Genomic DNA, 23,028 nt, shown 5'->3' on the forward strand with positions numbered 1-23,028 from the left:
TAATTGCTTATCATTTATAAAGACAAGCAAGAAGCTAATGCTGATTTTAATTGCTTATTATTTATAAAGACAAGCAAGAAGCTAATGCTGATTTTAATTGCTTATCATTTATAAAGACAAGCAAGAAGCTAATGCTGATTTTAATTGCTTATTATTTATATAAGACTATAAACTTTGTATTAGACTCAACTGTGTACAGTGTACATTTGATGAAATTGTATTTTCCACTTGTAAAAGAAATTTTGTGCAAACTTGTTGCAATTCTCTCTTCTTTTTATTTTTTTTACCAAAAATATAATATTTTACGTTAAAAATCAAAAGTTTTAAGGCTGCTCTAAGAGAAACTTATACCCGAAAATGAAGTCTCCTTATGAGAAAGAAATTGACAACCAAATACTGCTTGATCAACACCCAAAATGTCCTTAGAAATAATTTCACAAACAAAAGAGTTATTGTTTCTTCATGTAAATTACAGAAGGAACATAATGCATTATCACATTTCTTAATATGAACAAGAAAACTATTTGTGCAAAGAATTTGTTGACTGAAACAAATCTGAAAATAATAGATTTTGTTATCTATTACGGCATCAGAATGGTGACTGAAATATGTTTCTCCAATCTTGTTCATTTATACCAAAATCTAGGACCTAATAAACTTTCTCAATTGCCGCTGGAGAAGTAAGTAAAGACTGTTAAATTCTTATTAATTGAGAACGTTTGGATCTGTTATGCAGACTTTGAGAAAAATAATGATTGACGTTACTTGAAATTGTTGATCATTTTCAATGAGAGATGGGACCAGGAAAGACATCCTTCAAGGTCTACGGACACTTATGAACAACATTGTCCTAATCACCCTAATAGGCATTAGAAATCATGAAAATAGCTGAACCCCATCAAAATGCATCAATAATTGACCATTTTACAAGTCTTTCTTAATTCTAGCTTTATTTATGAATAAACATTAGCTAATTATGCACATTGATGATGTAAAGAGAGTGAATGCCTAATTTTCTGTTTTGTTAATCCTTTATTTCACAACCTTTGCTTCAAGGACACTGAACACAGGTTTGTGGCCTTAGGGGATTTTGTTAAATATTTTATTGTCTTCCTTGAAAAGAGGAACATCACATTATTCCTATGATATATGTGGGCTTGGATGGGTTAACGTATAAAGGGCTCAAATCATAAACATTGAGTGCAACACTCCACATCATAGTTTGTATATGTTTTATGTGTTTTCCAAATTGGCTAGGAACCCGTAGTATTTGAATGAAAGTGTTCTGAATATCATTAGACTCCATGTTACACTGTAAAAGAAAAGCTCTCATACTTACATGAACATACAGATCAAAACAATTTACAAATAAAACTTTAAATGTGTGTAGCCCTCTAACCCCTTAATTATAAGGCCCATTCAACATGCTACGTTTAACATTGTCAGGTCTACCAGCCCAGATCAAATGAAAAGTGAGAGGTTGAAGACTTTTGAGTAAATATGGAGGAAATATGCAGGAAATCAGGAAAAGGAACACCAATTGAGGAAGGCCTAATGCCTCAACAATGGTGACCCTGCATATGGGAGTAAGGTCTCTTTGTAACCAAATATTTAAAAACACTTGATGTCCTTTCCAATGCTTAAATGAAAGCATGACAGCCTTGAACACATGCATTCTTCTGTTAATCTTGCTGATCTTACACAAACATGTTCCCTTTGTATCCTTAAATCAACAAAAAGCAAGAAATATTATGGTCTACTACTATAGTCTACCTGGGTAGAGGCAAATCCACCTCCATAATTCTGTTGCTTGGACAACCACTTGACTATTGAATGGCTGTAGGTGACATCCCCAAGGGCTAATTGGGCCAAGAGAGCATAGCCAGTTGTCTCAACAGAGATAGCAGATGGGCGTACTCTATACCAGTAAGGCTTTGAATTTTCAGATAAGCTGGATGCATCTGCTGTCCAATAGCGGAGACCAGTTTCTGGAAAGAGCAATGCAAACACATAAAGCAAGTGCACAACGTAAAGAAAGAAACTTGACAACGTACAAACTCCAGTAATGTGACATTGTACAAACATAAAGAAAATTGAAATATTCAAATACAAATTTGACAATGTACAAAAGAAAGAAAGTTTAGCATGAAACCCCCAGAAATGTTGGCAAAGCTCAGACATAAAGAAAGTTAACACTGAACAAATTGCAAAGAAATTGACCAAGTAAAGACAAGAAATAGTTGACAATGAACAGACACAATGGAACATGACAATAAACAGACACAAAGAAATTTGAAAAGGTATGATGAAAAGATGATGAAATACAAATAAAGTTGAAATGTATAGATCTGAAGAATGCTGGCAATGAAACAAAAAAAAAAGGGTGACACTTGCAAAAATGTACAAAGATTGAAAGCTACACAGAATGTTGATACAAACACTGAGAAAATTTGCAATTGAAAAGCCCAATGGTTTTATCAATTAATGAAGTCTCTGACAAGATAAACATAGAAATGTTTCTGTGATGATTTATATATACACTGTGTGTGCAATAGCCTTTCTACGGAATTGGACATAAGTTTGCATACATCATAGATGCATTGCCATGATATAAAATTTGGAAAGCCAATTTAGCTAACAGTATAAATATTAGAACAGAAATTTTACAATTTTATGTGTAATTCCTTGAGAACATATTCAGATTCTGGGCCTCTCTTTCATGCAAAGACTTGCTGATTCAAGAGTCACAGCCTCTACTACTCCCAACAAACACTAGTGTCACAGCCTCTACTACTCCCAACAAACACTAGTGTCAGCCTCTACTTCTCCAAACAAACACTAGTGTTACAGCCTCTACTACTCCCAACAACACTTGTTTCACAGCCTCTACTTCTCCAAACAAACACTTGTTTCACAGCCTCTACTACTCCCAACAAACACTAGTGTCACAGCCTCTACTACTCCCAACAAACACTAGTTTCACAGCCTCTACTTCTCCAAACAAACACTAGAGTCACAGCCTTTAATACTCCCAACAAACACTAGAGTCACAGCCTCTACTACTCCCAACAAACACTAGTTTCACAGCCTCTACTTCTCCAAACAAACACTAGAGTCACAGCATCTACTACTCCCAACAAACACTAGTGTCACAGCCTCTACTACTCCCAACAAACACTAGTTTCACAGCCTCTACTTCTCCAAACAAACACTAGAGTCACAGCCTTTAATACTCCCAACAAACACTAGAGTCACAGCCTCTACTACTCCCAACAAACACTAGTTTCACAGCCTCTACTTCTCCAAACAAACACTAGTGTCACAGCCTCTACTACTCCCAACAAACACTAGTGTCACAGCCTCTACTACTCCCAACAAACACTAGTTTCACAGCCTCTACTTCTCCAAACAAACACTAGAGTCATAGCATCTACTTCTTCCAACAAACACTAGTGTCTACTACTCCCAACAAACACTAGATAATAGAGTTTCATTCTACCAAGCAACAGTTTCCTATAACCATTGCTATGCAGTTTATCTACCGCAAAGGTATGTTCAGGTATGGGCTACTGGTCAAGAAGCTATCAAGCAAAGAAAAGCGATTGGATGTTGCAATGATGATCACACTTTACCTTCATCGTAAGTATCCATTGATTTCAAAAGCAAGTTTGCACTGTGTCTTTCAGCACTCTGAACCAATGCTAAGGCATATGTAACAATAGCAAGAGCATATGGTCTGTTAAGGTTTCTCAGTTCACCTTCCAAAAATGCCTTAGCACGTCTGGTGGATTCCTCAATTCTGTCCGTCTATTGAGTTAAATGGCAGCAAGATCACAGGTTAATGTACAATATGGCACATGGATTTCACTTCTTATAAGGTAATGCTCTCCTACATGGGAAGAATTTGCTGTTAATTGTTGTTGTTTTGTCGTCCTGGTTTTGTATTTTGTTTTCTTGTCTAAAATAAATTGTAGATTATTTTATACAAGAATTATTCTCGTTTAGGGAGTGAGCACATTTTCAAGCTCAAAAGAGTGTCTTAGTTCATTCCCACTCCATTGGATATTTTTTACATTCCTGATAAGATGTTCCTGTTGTACTTACGATGGAAGTAATGGTGTTGATGAATGTTCATTCATCAAAACCATGATTTACATGGTCATAGTTTGATACTTAATTGTCTTTCCTGCAGATAATTACACAGGATCTTTTAAAAAAGTTGGTGAAATCTTTTCATGAAGTAATTGTTCAACAACAAACTTCTCCTGATAAAATAATAATAATATGTTTCACACCCAGTAACCAAATAATAGCACATGGCATTTAACGGTACAAAAAAAACCTTAGGATGAAATTCCTAACTGTTTGTATTTGTGCAGGCCCTGTTCAAAACACTAGCTATCAGCAGAATTTGTTTCACTGTTACCAAACACAAAGTTTACTTTATCTAATGAAATTGTAAAAGGGGGGGCTCAATATTCAACTCCTATATAAAATTAATCTTAAATGAAACACATTAAACCAACTGCGGTATTAAAATGCTTAAAGGTCTATGGACACCTATGAACAGCATTGTCCTAAATCACTCTAAAAGGCATTAGAAACCATGAAAATAGCTGCAACTCAAATAAAAATTGACCATTTTACAAGTATTCTCTTAATGCTGGTTTCACTTTTGAATAAACATTAGCTAATTATGCACATTTATGATGCAAAGGGAGTGACTGCTTAATTTTCTATGACCTCGTCCCTTTGTTTTCACAACCTTTGTGACAAGGACACTGGACACAAGTTTATGGCCTAATGCAATTTTTGGAATATTTTATTGTCTTCTTTGAAACCAGAATGAAAACATTTCATGGTTCCTTGCTGCTGTTCATTAGTTCCATTCATAGGGAAATTTCTAACAAAGCCCTAATACAACAACAGCAACTTATGCACACAAACTTTTGTTGCCAAAGTAATGCTAAGCCCTGATATCAATTGCAACACACATCAGTGTGTGAAGACTATCTACCATTAACATCATACCAAGTTTGACGAAATTCCGACTAGTAATAGTAGCCAAGTACTTGCAATTTGGAGTATATCACGTTTGACCCCATGACCTCATTAATATTCATGATATGAGCACCAAAATCAACAGGATTCATCTACTCACTATGGGCCACCCACCCACCAAGAATGGTAATGATTGATCATTCCCTTGTTGAGTTATCATGCATACAAACTTTTCATAACGAAATATTGCTAAGCCCCCCCCTCATAAATATGCATGATATTAATTGCAACACACATCAGTGTGTGAAGACTATCTACCATTAACATCATACCAAGTTTGACGAAATTCCGACTAGTAATAGTAGCCAAGTACTTGCAATTTGGAGTATATCACGTTTGACCCCATGACCTCATTAATATTCATGATATGAGCACCAAAATCAACAGGATTCATCTACTCACTATGGGCCACCCACCCACCAAGAATGGTAATGATTGATCATTCCCTTGTTGAGTTATCATGCATACAAACTTTTCATAACGAAATATTGCTAAGCCCCCCCCCTCATAAATATGCATGATATTAATTGCAACACACATCAGTGTGTGAAGACTATCTACCATTAACATCATACCAAGTTTGACGAAATTCCGACTAGTAATAGTAGCCAAGTACTTGCAATTTGGAGTATATCACGTTTGACCCCATGACCTCATTAATATTCATGATATGAGCACCAAAATCAACAGGATTCATCTACTCACTATGGGCCATCCACCCACCAAGAATGGTAATGATTGATCATTCCCTTGTTGAGTTATCATGCATACAAACTTTTCATAATGAAATATTGCTAAGCCCCCCCCCTCATAAATATGCATGATATCAATTGCAACACACATCAGTGTGTGAAGACTATCTACCAATATCATCATACCAAGTTTGACAAAATTCCAATAAATAGTAGCCAAGTTATTGCAATTTGGAGTTTTTCATGTTTGACCCGTGACCTCATTAATATTTTTTAACTTTGACCTCGTATAACTTCGCACACGAAGGTCACATGGGGGTCAACCTATTGACATTTATGATCAAAAGGTATTCCAAAAAACAAAACGACAAGTCTGTACAGCCATCCTAACTCCGACCGAAAAACTTTGACCCCATATAACTTTGCACAAAAAGGTCACACAGGGTCAACCTATTGACATTTATGATCAGAAGGTACCTTTGACATCTGAAAATAGCATCAAAACTGTAAAAATCCCAAAAAACATGTAAAGGTCACCAGAGGTCAAATTGAGGTCAAGGGTCACTCAGATGCGGGTTGACAATTGGATTACATTGAAGCAACTCCCAACCCTAACGGACATTTCGTTATCAAGTTATCGTAAAAATTCTAGTTTTTTATCATTAATTGACCTTTGTTGACCTTCGATCACATTACTGTTATGTTTGGAAACGACCCCTTACCCCATTCACAACTACTCCCAAAATATCAACCATGTCTGACCCTGTCAATGGGAGTTATTGCTGTTTTTAATATATTGGTTTTTGGCATCTAACTGACCTTTGGTAACCTTTGCCGGCACCAAAATCAATAGGGTTCATCTAGTCACTATGGGCCACCCACACACCAAGTATGGTAGTGATCGGCAATTCCCTTGTTGAGTTAACGTGCATACAAGCTAAAGCATCACACACACACACACATGTTTGTATTACATTCCAACCAAGGACCCCATTGTATTTTCCATTGTTCAAATCCACGTACCCTAACCCTAACAATACCTCATACAATAGAATTCTTCCGAGGACGTGGTGATTCTTTAGAAATCACAACCGAGGACCTGGAATTCTTTTGTTCAAGTCCTCAGTCAGAATACAAAACAAACGCACACACACACACGTTTGTATTACATTCAGACCGAGGACCCCATTGCATTTTCCATTGTTCAAATCCACGTACCCTAACCTTAACAATACCCCATACAATAGAATCCTTCCGAGGACGTGGTGATTCTTTAGAAATCACAACCGAGGACCTGGAATTCTTTTGTTCAAGTCCTCGGTCAGATAGAAAAACAAACGCATACATGCACACACACACACCAACCTGAATACATAGGTTCCTTTGCTTTCAGCAAGGAATCAAAAAGGAACATCACATTATTCATATGTTATATGTGGGCTTGTAATTAGGGGGTTAGCCTAGTAAGGCCTAAATAAGAAAGTTTGATGAGCACAACACTCCACATCATAGTTTGCACATGTCTGAGTTTCCCAATTTTATCAAATTTCAAATGTGTACCTCTTGGAAAGGCTAATCAAAACATTTCAACAGATTTTGAATGAGATTTTCTTACACAATGACAACAATGTACTGAATATAGGGCAAATTGGCTAGGTGTCCATAGTACTTGAAGGCTGCGAATAATGGAACAATGTGTTAATAATGCACTAAAATCATCTTCAGACATGACTTAAGGCAGAGGAGAAGGACATGGTGAATCTCACCAAAGTAACACATTCACATTCATGGATGGAAATCAAGACAAAGGCAGTAAGAGTAGCATCTCCCTGAACACCTCCCTGAAAGAGAACAAAAGCGTTACTAAAATTAAAGTACATACAAAGCAAAGAAACTTCAATAATGAGGATGAAACTGCAATGTCACACTGTTAGACCACACATTCATGATACATAAAACTAAATGTTAAAATCCGTCTTCTTAAAACTCTTTACTGTGCCAAGTCACTTGTTGAGGCTTCAATTTACATTATGTAGTAGTATTCGGCTATGTTTGTTAGTGGAACCTGAGTGTGGACATATAAAAAGACAACTGAGGTCGGTGTTATCTTATTAGCTAAGGCACCCGATTCTGGTATTTGGTAAATTAACTACTGTGTAAACTGATACATAGATCCACAGTGACAACAGGAAGGTTTCAGAATATCTTATTATGTGTTCTGATTTGCCACAGCAGGTACTGTGAAACTGTCAACATTGCTATCATAGGTTTGCAAGCATAAAAATAAAGTGAAATTGAAAAAAAAGTGACTGGGAAGCAGTCTAAGATTACATATTGCTTGACCTCCTACCAATGCAACCCGGCTTAAACCAGACTCCGTTCCTGAATATAAATATTTGACCTATATGTTACAACCTTTACTTTTGATGTCATACTGGCAACCAGCATCATACATGCAGATAGTAACATAGAACTTATGTTACAACCTTTAATTCAATTCAATTCTTTATTTCCAGTATAAATCATTAAAAATTTATAAATAGGAAAATAAATAAATAAAATTATGATAAAGATATAAAATAGTAAATACTAGACATAACACATCACAACAATGGTTCTAAAGCACCATGCTGTATGAACATGGACACCCTATAAACAAAAGAATTCCTATAAAGTTCAATCCTGAATCTGGGAGTTATTGCAGCATTCCTCAAATTGTAGTTTGTCTTATTGCACAGAGAGTTTATTGCACAATGGAGTGGGTGTCCTTCATTTCTCTGAATGTTATTGAGTAACCTCTCAAATTCCTTCCTAGCAGCCATATTAACTTTATCTTTAAGCAGGTTATGATTTAATCCAAAGATTCTCTCACAGTTTGACCTTCACTTTTGATGTCATGCTGGCACCCAGCATAATACATGCAGATAGTAACATAGAACTTATGTTACAACCTTTACTTTTGATGTCATGCTGGCACCCAGCATCATACATGCAGATAGTTACATAGAACTTATGTTACAAAAATGTTACAAATGGCTGCAAATTCTTTTGCAATGTAATAATCGATGGTCCTCTCACCTGGGTGTGGACACTTAAAATGACAATTGAGGGCAATGTTATCTCATTAGCTTAGGACACAAATTGTCCTCTCACCTGAGTGTGGACACTTAAAATGACAATTGAGGGCATTGTTATCTCATTAGCTTAGGACACCAATTGTCCTCTCACCTGAGTGTGGACACTTAAAATGGCAATTGAGGGCAGTTTTATCTCATTAGCTAAGGACACCAATGGTCCTCTCACCTGGGTGTGGACACTTAAAATGACAATTGAGTGCATTGTTATCTCATTAGCTTAGGACACCAATGGTCCTCTCACATGAGTGGACACTTAAAATGACAATAGAGAGCATTGTTATCTCATTAGCTAAGGACACCGATGGTCCTCTCACATGAGTGTGGACACTTACAATGACAATTGAGGGCAGTTTTATCTCATTAGCTAAGGACACCAATGGTCCTCTCACCTGAGTGTGGACACGTAAAATGACAATTCAGGGCATTGTTATCTCATTAGCTAAGGACACCAATGGTCCTCTCACCTGAGTGTGGACACTTAAAATAACAATTGAGGGCATTGTTATCTCATTAGCTTAGGACACCAATGGTCCCCTCACCTGAGTGTGGACACTTAAAATGACAATTGAGGGCATTGTTATCTCATTAGCTTAGGACACCAAATGTCCTCCCACCTGAGTGTGGACACTTCAAATGGCAATTGAGGGCAGTTTTATCTCATTAGCTTAGGACACCAATGGTCCTCTCACCTGGGTGTGGACACTTACAATGACAATTGAGGGCAGTTTTATCTCATTAGCTTAGGACACCAATGGTCCTCTCACCTGAGTGTGGACAGTTAAAGTGACAATTGAGGGCATTGTTATCTCATTAGTTTAGGACACCAATGGTCCTCTCACCTGAGTGTGGACACTTACAATGACAATTGAGTGCATTGTTATCTCATTAGCTAAGGACACCAATGGTCCTCTCACCTGAGTGTGGACACTTAAAATGACAATAGAGGGCATTGTTATCTCATTAGCTAAGGACACCAATAGTCCTCTCACATGAGTGTGGACACTTAAAATGACAATTGAGGGCATTGTTATCTCATTAGCTAAAGGCACTATTTAAAATGCATAACATACATTTTATGAACGACTGACCATTTCTCTTTGAACTTACTGTCATCTCTCTGTGGTGAACTCTGTAAGTCTCCCTAAAAGCACCATCGTCTCTCTGGTGATCAGGATCAATCAGCCATTCAATGGCTTTACAGGTCACCTTGTTATCCACAAATGCAAATTCACTAGCATGACAGAAAACTTTATTGACAAATGCAGTAAGCCTGAGGGTTCAAGAAAACATGCATAAGAAATAGATTGGGTACATTTAATCTTATCAAGATATGATGCATTTTAACAACTGAGGATGACTCCAACTGATAAGATGGTATTTAGCAATATCCTTGAAATATTAAGTTGAACTAATATGATAACAGACAGAATGATAAGTTGTTCAAAGTCAAAACAAATTCAGCAGGCTATATACACAGATACACTCACTGCCGTTACATTGAACTCTGACCAAGCTATTATGACATGCCTTGTCATTTCACTTGGATCGTGGTGTGGCTTAAGTGGAAAGGGTGTCAGCAGAATATATATTGCACAGCAACAAATTGGGCAACAATGTCTGTTTTGGTGAACATATTTTGCAGTGAGAAGAAACTCATCTTTTTACTGACCAAGTGCTGCTTGGATAGTTGGGATTGGTGCCCCAAACAGAGAAAGAACCATCTGCATGTCTGTGTGTCATCTCTCTCATGATACCTAATGCAAAATCAAAATATACAATCAGATCAAATTAACTCCTGACAGTCACAATTACTGCAGCAATTATACTTCAGTAGCTAATGATACGCACTTTCTACTTGTAACTATTCTAAGCAGTGTGCAATGATATGCTCTGCACCACAAAGTTCAACAGACTTAGTGATTTCTTGCCAAAATATATAAGAAAACATGTAATGCAAACTTCAATAGGTTTTTAAACACTTTGACCTCTGTTGACCTCAAATGAATAGTGACCTTCACAAAGAGCAACATGGTCCAAGCACTACTATAGATTGTTAAAGGTAGGGCAAATGACATGTAGTACTGCAACTAACTTTATGTAGTACATTAGTGCATAGTAATTCAAATGTTTATCAGATCAGACATTCCCCTATTGTTTCTGTTATCAAACAAAGATATCTCTTGACCTAACCCACCAAGAACAAAAAGTATTTCCATAAATGCATAAATGCTACAGGCAGAGTAGAATTTTTTTTAATGAACACCAATAAATCTACTTTAGTTCATTAAAACACACCTTATGTGTGGGCAATAAATATTCTTAGACTTTTTATAAAGGGATGGCACAGAGACCATTATAAGAACTACAGTAGCAAATAGCACGTACAGTAGTAATGTGACCAACTTTATGTTTTCACATATCATCCTCAATATTACATCTGAATTACTTTTCTGTACTGAAACCTGATGTGTTTGGTATCACAGAATCTTGGTTAAGGGAGGACATTGATAGTGCTGAGGTTTCTTACCCAGGGTATGTTGTGTATCGTCAAGACAGGAGGGGTATTCATACTGGTATTGGCAGGGAGGGGGAGGGGGTTACTGTATATTAGGGATGATAGTGTAATCATTGAGAAGTCTCAGTTGCAAGGTTCTTTTGTAAATTCTGTCTTGTGAGAGTTGTCCACTCCAAGAGGTCCAGTGATGTTATAACTATTAATGTTGTTTAACGTTCTCCTAAGAGCAGCGAAGATAACAATGTCTTGCTGTTTGATTCAATTAGAGAGGCTGCTAAAGGTGATGTTGTTATAATGGGCGACTTTAATTTTCCTGACATTAATTGGATAGATGGTTCCAGTAGTAGGAAGGGTAGTTACTTTCTAGATGTTGTGCATGATTGCTTTTTACATCAGCATGTTACTTTCCCTACTAGGGGGGGGGATAACATTCTGGATCTTGTCTTGAGTTTTGATCCAAGCAAAGTTGTTGATTTGACGGGTCTAGGTAAACTAGGAACTACTGTAGCGATCATAATATAATAGCTTTTGATGTGTTTGCAAGGTTGTAAATTCTGCTAGTAAGGGAAAAGTCCCTGATTTTTTGAGATCAGATACAGAAGCCATTGAAACTTTACTAAATGGTACAGATTGGATTAATTTGTTTAGAGATATGAGTGCTTCTCAGTCTTGGATTTGTTTAGCTGAGAACTTAAAGGTCATCATGGCAAATCATGTTCCGTGGGAGAATATTTGTCGTAAAAGCAGTATGCATTCCTGGATGGATAAGAAAGTTAGATGTGTAATTAGGCAAAAACGTAGAACGTGGAAGCTGTTTAGGAGGACTAACTTTGAATCTCATTTGGCCAAGTTCAAATTCAGCAGCGGAAGGTAGAATGCTTAGTCTCTGATGCAAAATTGAAGTTCGAAAATAACATTGCCTTAAATATTAAGGATAACCCAAAGGCCTTCTTTTCTTATGTCAGGTCAAAGCAGAAAGTTAAAGATGCAATTGTTTCTCTTAGGGCACCACAGGCTGATAATATAGTTACTGATAGTCAGGATCTTGCAGATCTTTTGAACAACTATTTTGTGTCGTTTTTTTACAGGGTAAGATATGAGTAGTATTCCAGATTTTCAGGGGAAGTGATGATCCTAAACTGAAAACGGTCTTATATTAGGATGAGGTTGTCTTAAAGGAGCTGCTTCGTCTAAATGTTTCTAAAGCTTCTGGACCTGATGCAATCCATCCGTATTTGTTGAAGACTTTTGCACACCATTTCTGCATTCCACTCTCATTGTTTTTTAGTAAATATATGAATGAAGGTTATGTACCTAAGGACTGGAGATGTGCTAATATTACCCCAATTTTCAAGAAGGGTGATAAGTCTAAGCCCTGTTATTATAGGCCTGTTAGTCTCACTAGTGTTGTTTGTAAGGTCAATGAGTCCATTGTTAAAAAAGTCTTTGGTCTGTCACTTCAGTAGTCAGTCTTTGATCAGAGTCTCAATATGGCTTTTGTCAAAAAAAAGTCTTGTCTCACTAATATTCTTGAGTTTATGGAAGATGTAACAATCTGGCTAAATAATTAGGCAGAAATCTGTAGATGCTGTGTTCCAGAAGGCCTTTGATAAAGTTCCCTACCAGCATCTTTCACTTCGGCTGACGAGTGTGCGTGTCAATGGGAATTTACTGTCTTGGATCGGGAATTGGCTTGGTAATAGGAAAAAGAGGGTGGAAGAGGGCTTCTTTTTGGCAGGACGTTACTAGTGGGGGTTCCACAAGGGTCTGTTTTGGGTCCCTTGTTGTTTGTTGCCTATATAAATGACATTGATAGAGATATTTTGTGTATAGCAAAGAAGTTTGCTGATGACAGCAAATTGTATTGTGAGGTCTTTTCCAAAAAGCGATTCTGAGAAATTTCAAACAGATTTGGATTAGGTTTTTCCTGGTCTCAGGGATGGCAAATGCTTTTTAATATTGATAAATGCAAGGTGATGCATATTGGTAGTATTAACCAAAAATATACCTACAATCTAAATGGTGTGTAGTTACAGGAGGTCTTGGTTGAAAGAGACCTAGGTATCTACATTGACTCATCTTTGCAACCTTCCAAATATTGTCTTGAAGCTGCTAAAAGAGGTAATAGGGTTTAGGTATGATCAAGAGGAACTTCAGTTTTCTGAAAGAGAACATATAGTAGTTATGCTTTATCAGCAGTTGGTTAGGCCTCATCTGGAGTATAGTAGTTATGCTTTATCAGCAGTTGGTTAGGCCTCATCTGGAGTATGCTGTGCAGTCTAAACTAAACTAACTAGCATTGCAAATATTTGGTTGTCCATAGGGAGTACTGGAGAACCAATTTTGATGCAATTGTTTCACACAATATAAAATATGTAATTCACAAACCTTCTTCGATATTGTGAGTAGCCTTGGCTTCCAGAGATTCTGTGCTCTGATCAACTCTGGTCAAGTAACGTAACACATACACGTTTGGAGCCATATATATCATTGTCTGCTCTCCACAGCCTCGTGGCAAGGCTAGCAAAGATTCCAATCCATCAATAACTGCAGTTATGACTGGTCCAAGTACACTGCCTGCAGGAAAATAGTGGCATTTAAAGCATAAATGGCATTTAAAGCCCTGCACAAATTTGGCAGTTATCACCACAAGCTAAAATCAGACAGAAAAGAGGCTTAGTGATTCCTGACAACATTTCATCTAAAAATATGGACTATAACACTTTAGACAATATCATCACATTTAAAGCACCATTATAGTGAATCAACAAGGGTATTGCACTCATGTGGACCTTCAGATCAACTTCATCAACAATGTAACCATCTTTACATAATTTTTGTACTTTTGACTTCTGTTATTCAAATGACTTTTGGCATCTATAGAAAAATACTATTTTAATACTGAGGTTTTCTTGTAAATAAGGTTTTCAGTCTTTTACCTTGGTAGATCTCAAATGATCTCAAAATTCTACAGAAAACAATACGATTCTTGTTTTCATACCGTTGGATTCACACGCAATGTGTGTTATTTATCCAAGCTTTGATTATGAAATTGTAAAGTTTCCAAAGTTTACAGAATGTGACCTGAGTTGAATGTTGACCACAAAAGTTGACAGGGATTTGTACTAAGGTAGAAATACATACCAAGTTAGAGTTTCAACTAATCTTAACTTCAGGGATTTGTACTAAGGTAGAAATACATACCAAGTTAGAGGTTCAACCAATCTTAACTTTTGCAGCTTTCATGTTTTCAAGGATTTCAGACTCTGACCTATATGGACCTTTGACCTACTCACAAATCAAAGTGTTCTTGTACTTACCAAGGTAGAAGTACATATCAAGTATGAGGTCCATCAAAGCATAACATTTACAAGGAATTCAAATCTTGACCATGTACACAATGCATGCAATAACATATGAACACTCCATAGGCTTCATGCCATGCAAATGGAATCAAAAATGATGGTAACCTATGGTTACCTTATCAATTAATCGACAAGGCTACCTCAAGAAAGGTTTACTCAATTCAAATAGAGACAATTCAAATGCATAGGAGGTATCATACAGTAACTCACAAAGGAATTTTCATCTTATGTTTTCTTACCAATGATACTGACTTCACATCTTTCTGAGTCTGGGACAGCTCCACTAGGTAATCGTACGTCAAAGAAGTTGTACTGGCGACTTTCTTCAGCTTGAATCACCTCTAAATATCAGATGAAATCCACACAAAAATACTAATAAAATATGTTTATATTGTATTTACACAAAAGAATATTTTTAAAGCACTTTTCACTGGAAAAAAGGAAATTTCTTCAAAACACAACATACATTAGATATATTAAAAAAGCCAAAACAGGTTTAGAAATGATGTCACTTATGTACAACAAGCTTCCCTCAACCTTGAGGTGCCATATGTCTACAAGAGATTCAGAATATTGTTATCTACAATCTGGTACATCAATTGAATATGTGTCACTTATTTGCTATAAATGGATTATTGCAATTAGGTTCATTATATTAATCTGTGTGACAACAACATTGGTGGGTGTATTCTTAACTGTGGATCTTGAGCAGTTTATCTCTATGAACATCTAAGAACATAGCCCATACATGTGGATCTTGACCTTTAAAATGTACTTCTATGAACATCAATGTGTCCAGCTCTTACTTTAGGATCTTGAACATTATAATTTCTTCTATGAACATCTGTGAGTCAGTTATCAGAGAATTAACATGTGTGAGACATGCTGATACCTAAATAAGGGGTTAATCAACGGTCTAGCGTGCGTTACTCACGGGATTAATGCACGATCAGGGGATAATGCAAGCAATGTACGAGGGCGGAGCGTAGCGGAGCCCGAGTGCATCCAGCGATAGCATTAACACCCGGAGTGCATTAATCATGTGAGTAACGCACGCTAGACCGTTGATTAACCCCGTTCATTCATACACTACCATTTGTGTGCGGGAAAAATCATAAAACAAAACATTTTTGGTTACATATAACCAAAGATTTATTAAAGTGATGCCCCGTAATTTTACCGTGCGTTACTCACAGGATAAACCACGGTCAGCTGACCTGAATGGACCAATAGGATTTAGGAATCTTTACTAAGTATGAATGAACCATTGTTTACTATTAACTGAGTGTTCATGCTCTCCATGAATATTTACCATTGACAACAACATCTGAGAGTCTAGCTCTCGCCTGTGGTCCTTCCCCTAACTGTTGATTCAATGAGCCTGTTGGGTCTAATGTTGTAGAACTAACAAAAGACCTTTCGATGCCCTCTGGCTAAGAATTTGAAAAGGACAAAACAGAAAATGAAAAAAAAACAAGACAATACAATGCTTTGATAATAGAAATTTTTAAACAACTGAGTCACAGTAAATGAGTGTAATATGTTGAATATTCATGATATACATGTCTATGTGCAAGATCTGGCTGTGTGCAAACTTATGTAATCGTTGATGGGTATAAACCCAATGCACGCTACGTGCTCGTTCTCTTCACCCTGTCTGTCAATCAGACGTCACGTTATAATGTAGTTTATGTTAGTTATGTCTAAGACACATCTTGTTATTATTGGTTTTATATCAGCCAGCATGGAGGATAGGAATATAAGTTGAGAATACACATTTTGTTATCTTACATTATTGCCTCAAAGAACTCATCAAATACAGAACATTTCAATGACAACCACACCATTACTAATTACACAGATGTTAATGAAATATACATAATATTGGGCAACCGCATGCAAAGTTGTTAAGACACCATGTCAACAAGATCTTCACAACATAATAGGCTCCATAAAATCTATCCAGAATTCCATGGTTGTACGTAAAAGCACGTCGTCTCTCACATGCAAATACACATGTTTGTCATCATAGTTGCAAAGATTACCATTTTCGTTACAAACCAAAGAGGTTTCCAACATTCCCAACCTTTTAAGCAAATGATATTCCACATTTTTCAAGACAAAACTAGGTCTTCCAGAGCCTGCACACTAATAATGACCAAAAGTTAAGTTACCTATAGTAAGCCTTACAATAGTTAGTGTTAATATGTACTAACCCCATTTAGTAATATTTGGTGTGAGGACCAATGACATGCTGTAGCCTTTACTATTCACCACAGTATGATTTATGCTGCTAACTTTATCTCACACTGCTAAAACCCTTGCTTAGGTAGATCATACCATATCAGAAGCATTACTTCATTTAAATGAAATTTGTCCTTATTTTGCCAGGCTTCACTACAAAACTTGAGACCTAAAAAAGAGATATTTCCTTTTTCCTACTTGTTCCAATTTTCAAGACAGCATAGGAACCATGGCTTGCACAAAGCCAGTAGTGCTTGGTTTTTGTAAATGCAGTATGTTGCATTCTATTTCAGTTGTAAGCTTTGAGGAGTGGCATACTTTAGTTTGAACTAAGTTACTCAACAAGTCTGAGCTTCACAGAGAACATAAAAAGACATACCACCACCCGAAGAATCTTCTCAACTGCGTCAGATGTCCCTGAATAGACCGCTGCAACTGTGATAGGATGTTCCCCAACCTCTAGGCCAATCACCACATATGTGATACTGGATGCATTATTTCGAGTAACTTTAATACGCTTTTCAGCTGAGTACTCATTGGGATTTCCTTCTGAGCATACCTTTTCTGTAGTTCGTAAGAATACTCGGACCTGTTAATAAAATGGAATAAATTAAGCAATTTCTGAACACTATAAGTAACAAAAGGCATATGACATTGACCTGTTTATACAAGTTTTCATTACTGTAATTATCAATTATAGATTAGAACTGTTACTTCAAACCATTGAAATATACCTGCTGATCTTGCGGAGAGTAATTGAAGATGGTAGCAACAATTTCAACTTGTTCCTTGCGGATAACAGAATATGGCATGTGAAGTTGGATAAACAACTCTTTTCTGACCAAGATCTCCAAAGGTCTGGCTACACACATGGCATACTGCTCTGAGAGGCCCACTGCATTAACAGACCATGTGGTTATGCTGCTCGGTATGGTAAATTGTTGCTGGGCAAATCCATTATCACTACAGAGAGGAGAAACTTGAAAAGTGAGTAGCATGGATTTTCAGGATGAGATTATGCAGTATAGAGATGTAAATTCATTATCTATTGAGATCTCTTTGTAACTAAATAGCTACATCATTATTCAAACTAGAAAGTCAATTGGTTAGTAATTCCTTGCCACATCATGTTGTATAAAAACATTCTTCAGTAGCATTGGAACTATATTTTAATTATTGACCATTATGACTTATCAGCAAGATGCAGAGCCACCTATTAAGCAAGTATTAGGTTCATCCAATCATTACTTTTATAGTTATTTGATTTATATGGCTTTCAGTATGTGGCCTCTGTTGACCTCAAATGACATTTGACCACCACCAATTTCCAGAGTGCTAATGTGCTGACCAAGGGCGATCTACCTATTAAGTACTAAGTGAAACTAAGCTGACCTTTCTGAGTTGTTGTGCTTACAGTTTTCAGACTGTGACCTCTGTTGACCTCAATGACTACAAAATGCAAAGCTTGAAGTTCCTTGAGGCATTTCTTCTGTAATTATTATTTACAATGTTTTGTTCTGTGTTGACCTGACATGTATTCACAATCCACCAATTCCAACATGCCGTTTGTACATAACATGGTGTACTAACATTTCTTCAGACAGTGACCTCAAATGACCTTTACCTCCACCAATTTCAATAGGGTTTTTGTTCTCAATAATGGGGATCTACATACCAAGAATTTTAAACCAAGATGAATTTTTGAGTTATGTTTACAAAGGTTTCAGACTCACTTTACACTCTGTTGACCCTAAAAGACCTTCACAGAAAAGAATAGGTTTCAGACTCTCTTTACACTCTGTTGACCCTAAAATACCTTCACAGAAAAGAATAGGTTTCATGTCCACAATAAGGTGCATCCACATATCAAATATGAAGTTCACTTCGCACATACTTTTTGATGTATGATGTTTACAAGCCAATTCCTCACACACACACAATCACCTTGCCGAGATTCTTTTTGACTCCGGTAAGGTATCAAAAGCTCAAACATTATGTTTTGGAGCAATTTGCCAACATATTGCACAAATATGTTCACTACACTGCAACTCTATTTGCAATGTTGCAAACTATCTAGAACCATAGCAGCTCATATTTTATCACATAAGGCCTGTGATAGAAAACTTTTATCGAGGTCACTGAGCACAGTTACATTGCTGCCATTAAATTATATGATAGGTATTTTCAACTTCTCTTGAAAATATTGACAGATTTCTCAAATGAAATATCAACATGAAGAAAATCAACGTTTTAGCCACAAGCTGATCTGGGAAATACCTCAACAGTGTAAATAATGGCCATGTAATTTGTCACTGCCCCTTACCCAATTTCAACTTCCTCAAAAATCCAAGTTTCCTTGAAGTCTGATCTGACTGCAGCATCTTCTGGTCTATCTTCGATGAAATCAATATTATCCAATGGATTACCTACACCAGATCTTCCCCTGTCATTGCGTCGTGCCTCCTCTGCTCCTTGACAGCAACTCATGAAGATAGCTATCAGCTCTTCCACTCTCTCATCTGTGATACCATCCTCCTCATATTTACGTCTGAGTAAGTTCACAAAACGATTGCTTCTTTCTTCACAGCTCAAGTCAGCATTTCTAAGCTTCTGACCTCGCGAACAAGCAAAGAACTGCTGGTCATCATGTCTATGTGCAGCAACTGTATGTAGAGTATGTATCAGTACCCTATTTTGGGCCTAGAATTCTCATTGTAAAACTACTTCATGAATTCTTTCTCTACAAGTTCCAATACTACTTGAAGCATGACTTTAGAACAGTACATCATGAATAACTTGAAGCATGACTTTAGAGCAGCACATGATGAATTACTTGAAGGGTGACTTTAGAGAAGAACATCATGAATTACTTGAAGCATGACTTTAGAGAAGTACATCATGAATTACTTGAAGCATGACTTTAGAGCAGCACATGATGAATTACTTGAAGGGTGTTTTAGAGAAGTACATCATGAATAACTTGAAGCATGACTTTAGAGCAGCACATGATGAATTACTTGAAGGGTGACTTTAGAGAAGAACATCATGAATTACTTGAAGGGTGACTTTAGAGAAGTACATCATGAATTACTTGAAGGGTGACTTTAGAGCAGTACATGATGAATTACTTGAAGGGTGACTTTAGAGAAGAACATCATGAATTACTTGAAGCATGACTTTAGAGAAGTACATCATGAATTACTTGAAGCATGACTTTAGAGAAGTACATGATGAATTACTTGAAGCATGACTTTAGAGAAGTACATCATGAATTACTTGAAGGGTGACTTTAGAGAAGTACATCATGAATTACTTGAAGGGTGACTTTAGAGCAGTACATCTTGAATTACTTGAAGTATGACTTTAGAGAAGTACATCATGAAAGTACTTGAAGCATGACTTTAGAGCAGTACATCATGAATTACTTGAAGGGTGTTTTAGAGCAGTACATCATGAATTACTTGAAGGGTGTTTTAGAGCAGTACATCATGAATTACTTGAAGGGTGTTTTAGAGCAGTACATCATGAATTACTTGAAGGGTGTTTTAAGAGCAGTAAATGATGAATTTCATTGAAGGGTGACTTTAGAGCAGTTCATCATGAATTGAGGGTCTTGAGGCACAACATTAATATTGATATGCTGTTTGAACAATAAAAAAACTGTAATCAGTCCAGGTTGCAATTTTTTACCACATTTAATTTTTGAGAAATGACCCTTAAACATCAGAGGATCACCATTAAAAATGGCTTCATTGACTAATATAATAGCTCTAAAAAACAACATTCAGTCAGTTCCTTACATCCAACACAAAATTCCAAAGCAAAACGTAAAGACTTTTATGGCCTAAAATAGCATGTTTGCAGTTCATTAAACATTTGTCAAGGAACGATGGTGTTAAAGTTTACCCAAGGATGCTCTGTTGTTTATACAAAGTTCAAAGAAAAAATTTTTGACTGAGTTATTTGCATTCATGAAAGAAAAGATTAACTATATGATCTAGGCCTGTACGAAAGAGCTGATGTCATCATCCATTTGGACTTAAAGGAATATTCCCGGTATTTTAGCACATTTTAAAGTTGATTATCAAAAAAAAAAAAGAAGAGCCATAGGAACATTACTAGTGCTCAAATAATTTGATTTTTTCTTTGACTGTGACATATCAAATTAATGCCTAAAGTCACATTTTAATAATAAATGTCTCTTCTTTGGAAGTATTGATCATGAAGATCAACTTATCGAACCTGGAAAACAAAACTGAAAGAAATCTTACGCTGTTCTTGTGTTGACCTTCTGCGACGTGGATTTAGAGGGGTGGCACATCCATAAACTGAACAGAGAAAAACAGAGTGCTTCAACTTTGGGTTTAATATACAGCAATTATCCATTTTGAACTTCTAATATCTCCAAGTTACTCACACAATATTATATTTGGATCACATTACTTCATTTCACAGAAAAGTCAATCAGCATGGACAACTAGCATTTGATTTCAAGATGTATTAATAAATACAACAAAACAAAATGAACTCTCATTACCTTCTCTTCGGTCAATTTCCAAATTTGCATTTGACAGGACTACAACCCCAGCTTGCTGAAATTTAGAAAACGGAGGTATTAAAATCCTTTATTAGTGCAACTCAGTATGATAATAATAAGAACGCCAACATGCTTAGTTATTCCTTGCCACATTTCATAAGGGAAGCTCTTTGCAATAATTAAGTGAATGCACATACCAAAAATGAAATTCATTCAAGTTTTACTTTTAGAGACATCCTGTTTAGAAAGCTTTAAGAAAGAGCTCTGCTGACTGCAAATCACCTCCACAGAAAGCAGTAGGCTTTTTGTACTTTATAAGATTTATCCAAAAATCGGGTACAATATTCATCTAATGTTTAAATTTATCGTGTTTACCATACTTTCAGACTTGCATTTCTGACCTTGGATGACCTGTGACATCTACCAGCAAGTATGAAGTTCATTCAACCTTCACCTCTTACACAAACTAACTATGAGTTTCATATAAGCTTTGATTTTAAAGTTAGATAGTTTGGATCTCGTGTGATGTCAAATGACCTTAACCTCTATGAAACATGGTTCTTGTAGTGACTAAAATGAAACCACATACTGAGTTTGCAATTTATCCAAGCTTTTCTTATGAAGTTATAGGGTTTACAAGATTTTTACTTTACATCTGGTGACCTAATATAACCTTTGACATCCACAAAAAAATTCTAGGTTTCTGGACTTGCTAAGGTGGATCCACATACCAAGTATGAAGTTGAACCACTATGTACTACACACACACACACACACACACACACACATATGCCCTCACACAAGGAATACAAAAATTAATATTAATACATAATTTTAAGATTTGATTTCCTGTCTGGCTATGTATTGTTGAAAATTTAACCCCTTCACAAACTAAACTGAACAGAAGTTGACCTCTTCCAATATCACTAGGGTTCTTGTTCTCCCCAGGTAGGAGCTGCATAGGAAGTATGAACTTCAACAAAGATGTACTTCTTGAGTTATAGTGTTTGCAAGGTTTTCAGACTTTGACCTCTGTCTACCTCAAATGAACTTTGAACTTCACAAAAAGAATAGGGTTCTGTATTCAATAAGACAGATCCGCAAACCAAATATGATGTTTATCTGCCATGAACTTTGTGATTTACCATCTTTACAAGCATGTATCACATACATACTGATGCCATCACCTCCAGCAAGGAATCAAAAATGGAATATATTCACAAAGTAGCAGCTTATTAACATCTGATAAAGAGATCTACCAGAGTCTCACATATGACTCATTTTTCAAAAGTGAGGCAACTAATCAACATAATCTTTAACTCAATATACCTTGAACACATCAGGAGAGTCCCTTCCACCTCCTGGTCCACACCCACTGTCATAGGTATCCATTGTTTGATACATCTGATGAAGAATAAGTTGTAAATAAATTATTTGTCTTTGAACACTGCTCTCAAAAAGGTTTTATCAAACTACA

The 23,028-nt window shown here is 36.4% G+C and overlaps 1 protein-coding gene across 1 annotated transcript in view; it reads right to left on the reverse strand.

The window, feature by feature from the left end:
* LOC139980118 (complement C3-like) overlaps positions 1 to 23,028 on the reverse strand; it is an 89,386-nt gene that overhangs the window by 23,456 nt on the left and 42,902 nt on the right. Inside the window, exons 15-28 of the mRNA XM_071991507.1 lie at positions 22,881 to 22,955; positions 21,552 to 21,606; positions 21,286 to 21,342; positions 19,338 to 19,677; positions 17,749 to 17,977; positions 17,394 to 17,603; positions 16,083 to 16,203; positions 15,010 to 15,111; positions 13,794 to 13,982; positions 10,560 to 10,644; positions 9,998 to 10,160; positions 7,520 to 7,594; positions 3,633 to 3,807; positions 1,774 to 1,988 (exon numbers count right to left, since the gene is read on the reverse strand). Coding sequence (XP_071847608.1) covers positions 1,774 to 1,988; positions 3,633 to 3,807; positions 7,520 to 7,594; positions 9,998 to 10,160; positions 10,560 to 10,644; positions 13,794 to 13,982; positions 15,010 to 15,111; positions 16,083 to 16,203; positions 17,394 to 17,603; positions 17,749 to 17,977; positions 19,338 to 19,677; positions 21,286 to 21,342; positions 21,552 to 21,606; positions 22,881 to 22,955 — 2,091 coding nt within the window. The remainder of the gene's footprint in view (positions 1 to 1,773; positions 1,989 to 3,632; positions 3,808 to 7,519; positions 7,595 to 9,997; positions 10,161 to 10,559; positions 10,645 to 13,793; positions 13,983 to 15,009; positions 15,112 to 16,082; positions 16,204 to 17,393; positions 17,604 to 17,748; positions 17,978 to 19,337; positions 19,678 to 21,285; positions 21,343 to 21,551; positions 21,607 to 22,880; positions 22,956 to 23,028) is intronic.

This window comes from Apostichopus japonicus, chromosome 14 (assembly GCF_037975245.1).
Source record: "Apostichopus japonicus isolate 1M-3 chromosome 14, ASM3797524v1, whole genome shotgun sequence".
Classification (NCBI taxonomy): domain Eukaryota; kingdom Metazoa; phylum Echinodermata; class Holothuroidea; order Aspidochirotida; family Stichopodidae; genus Apostichopus; species Apostichopus japonicus.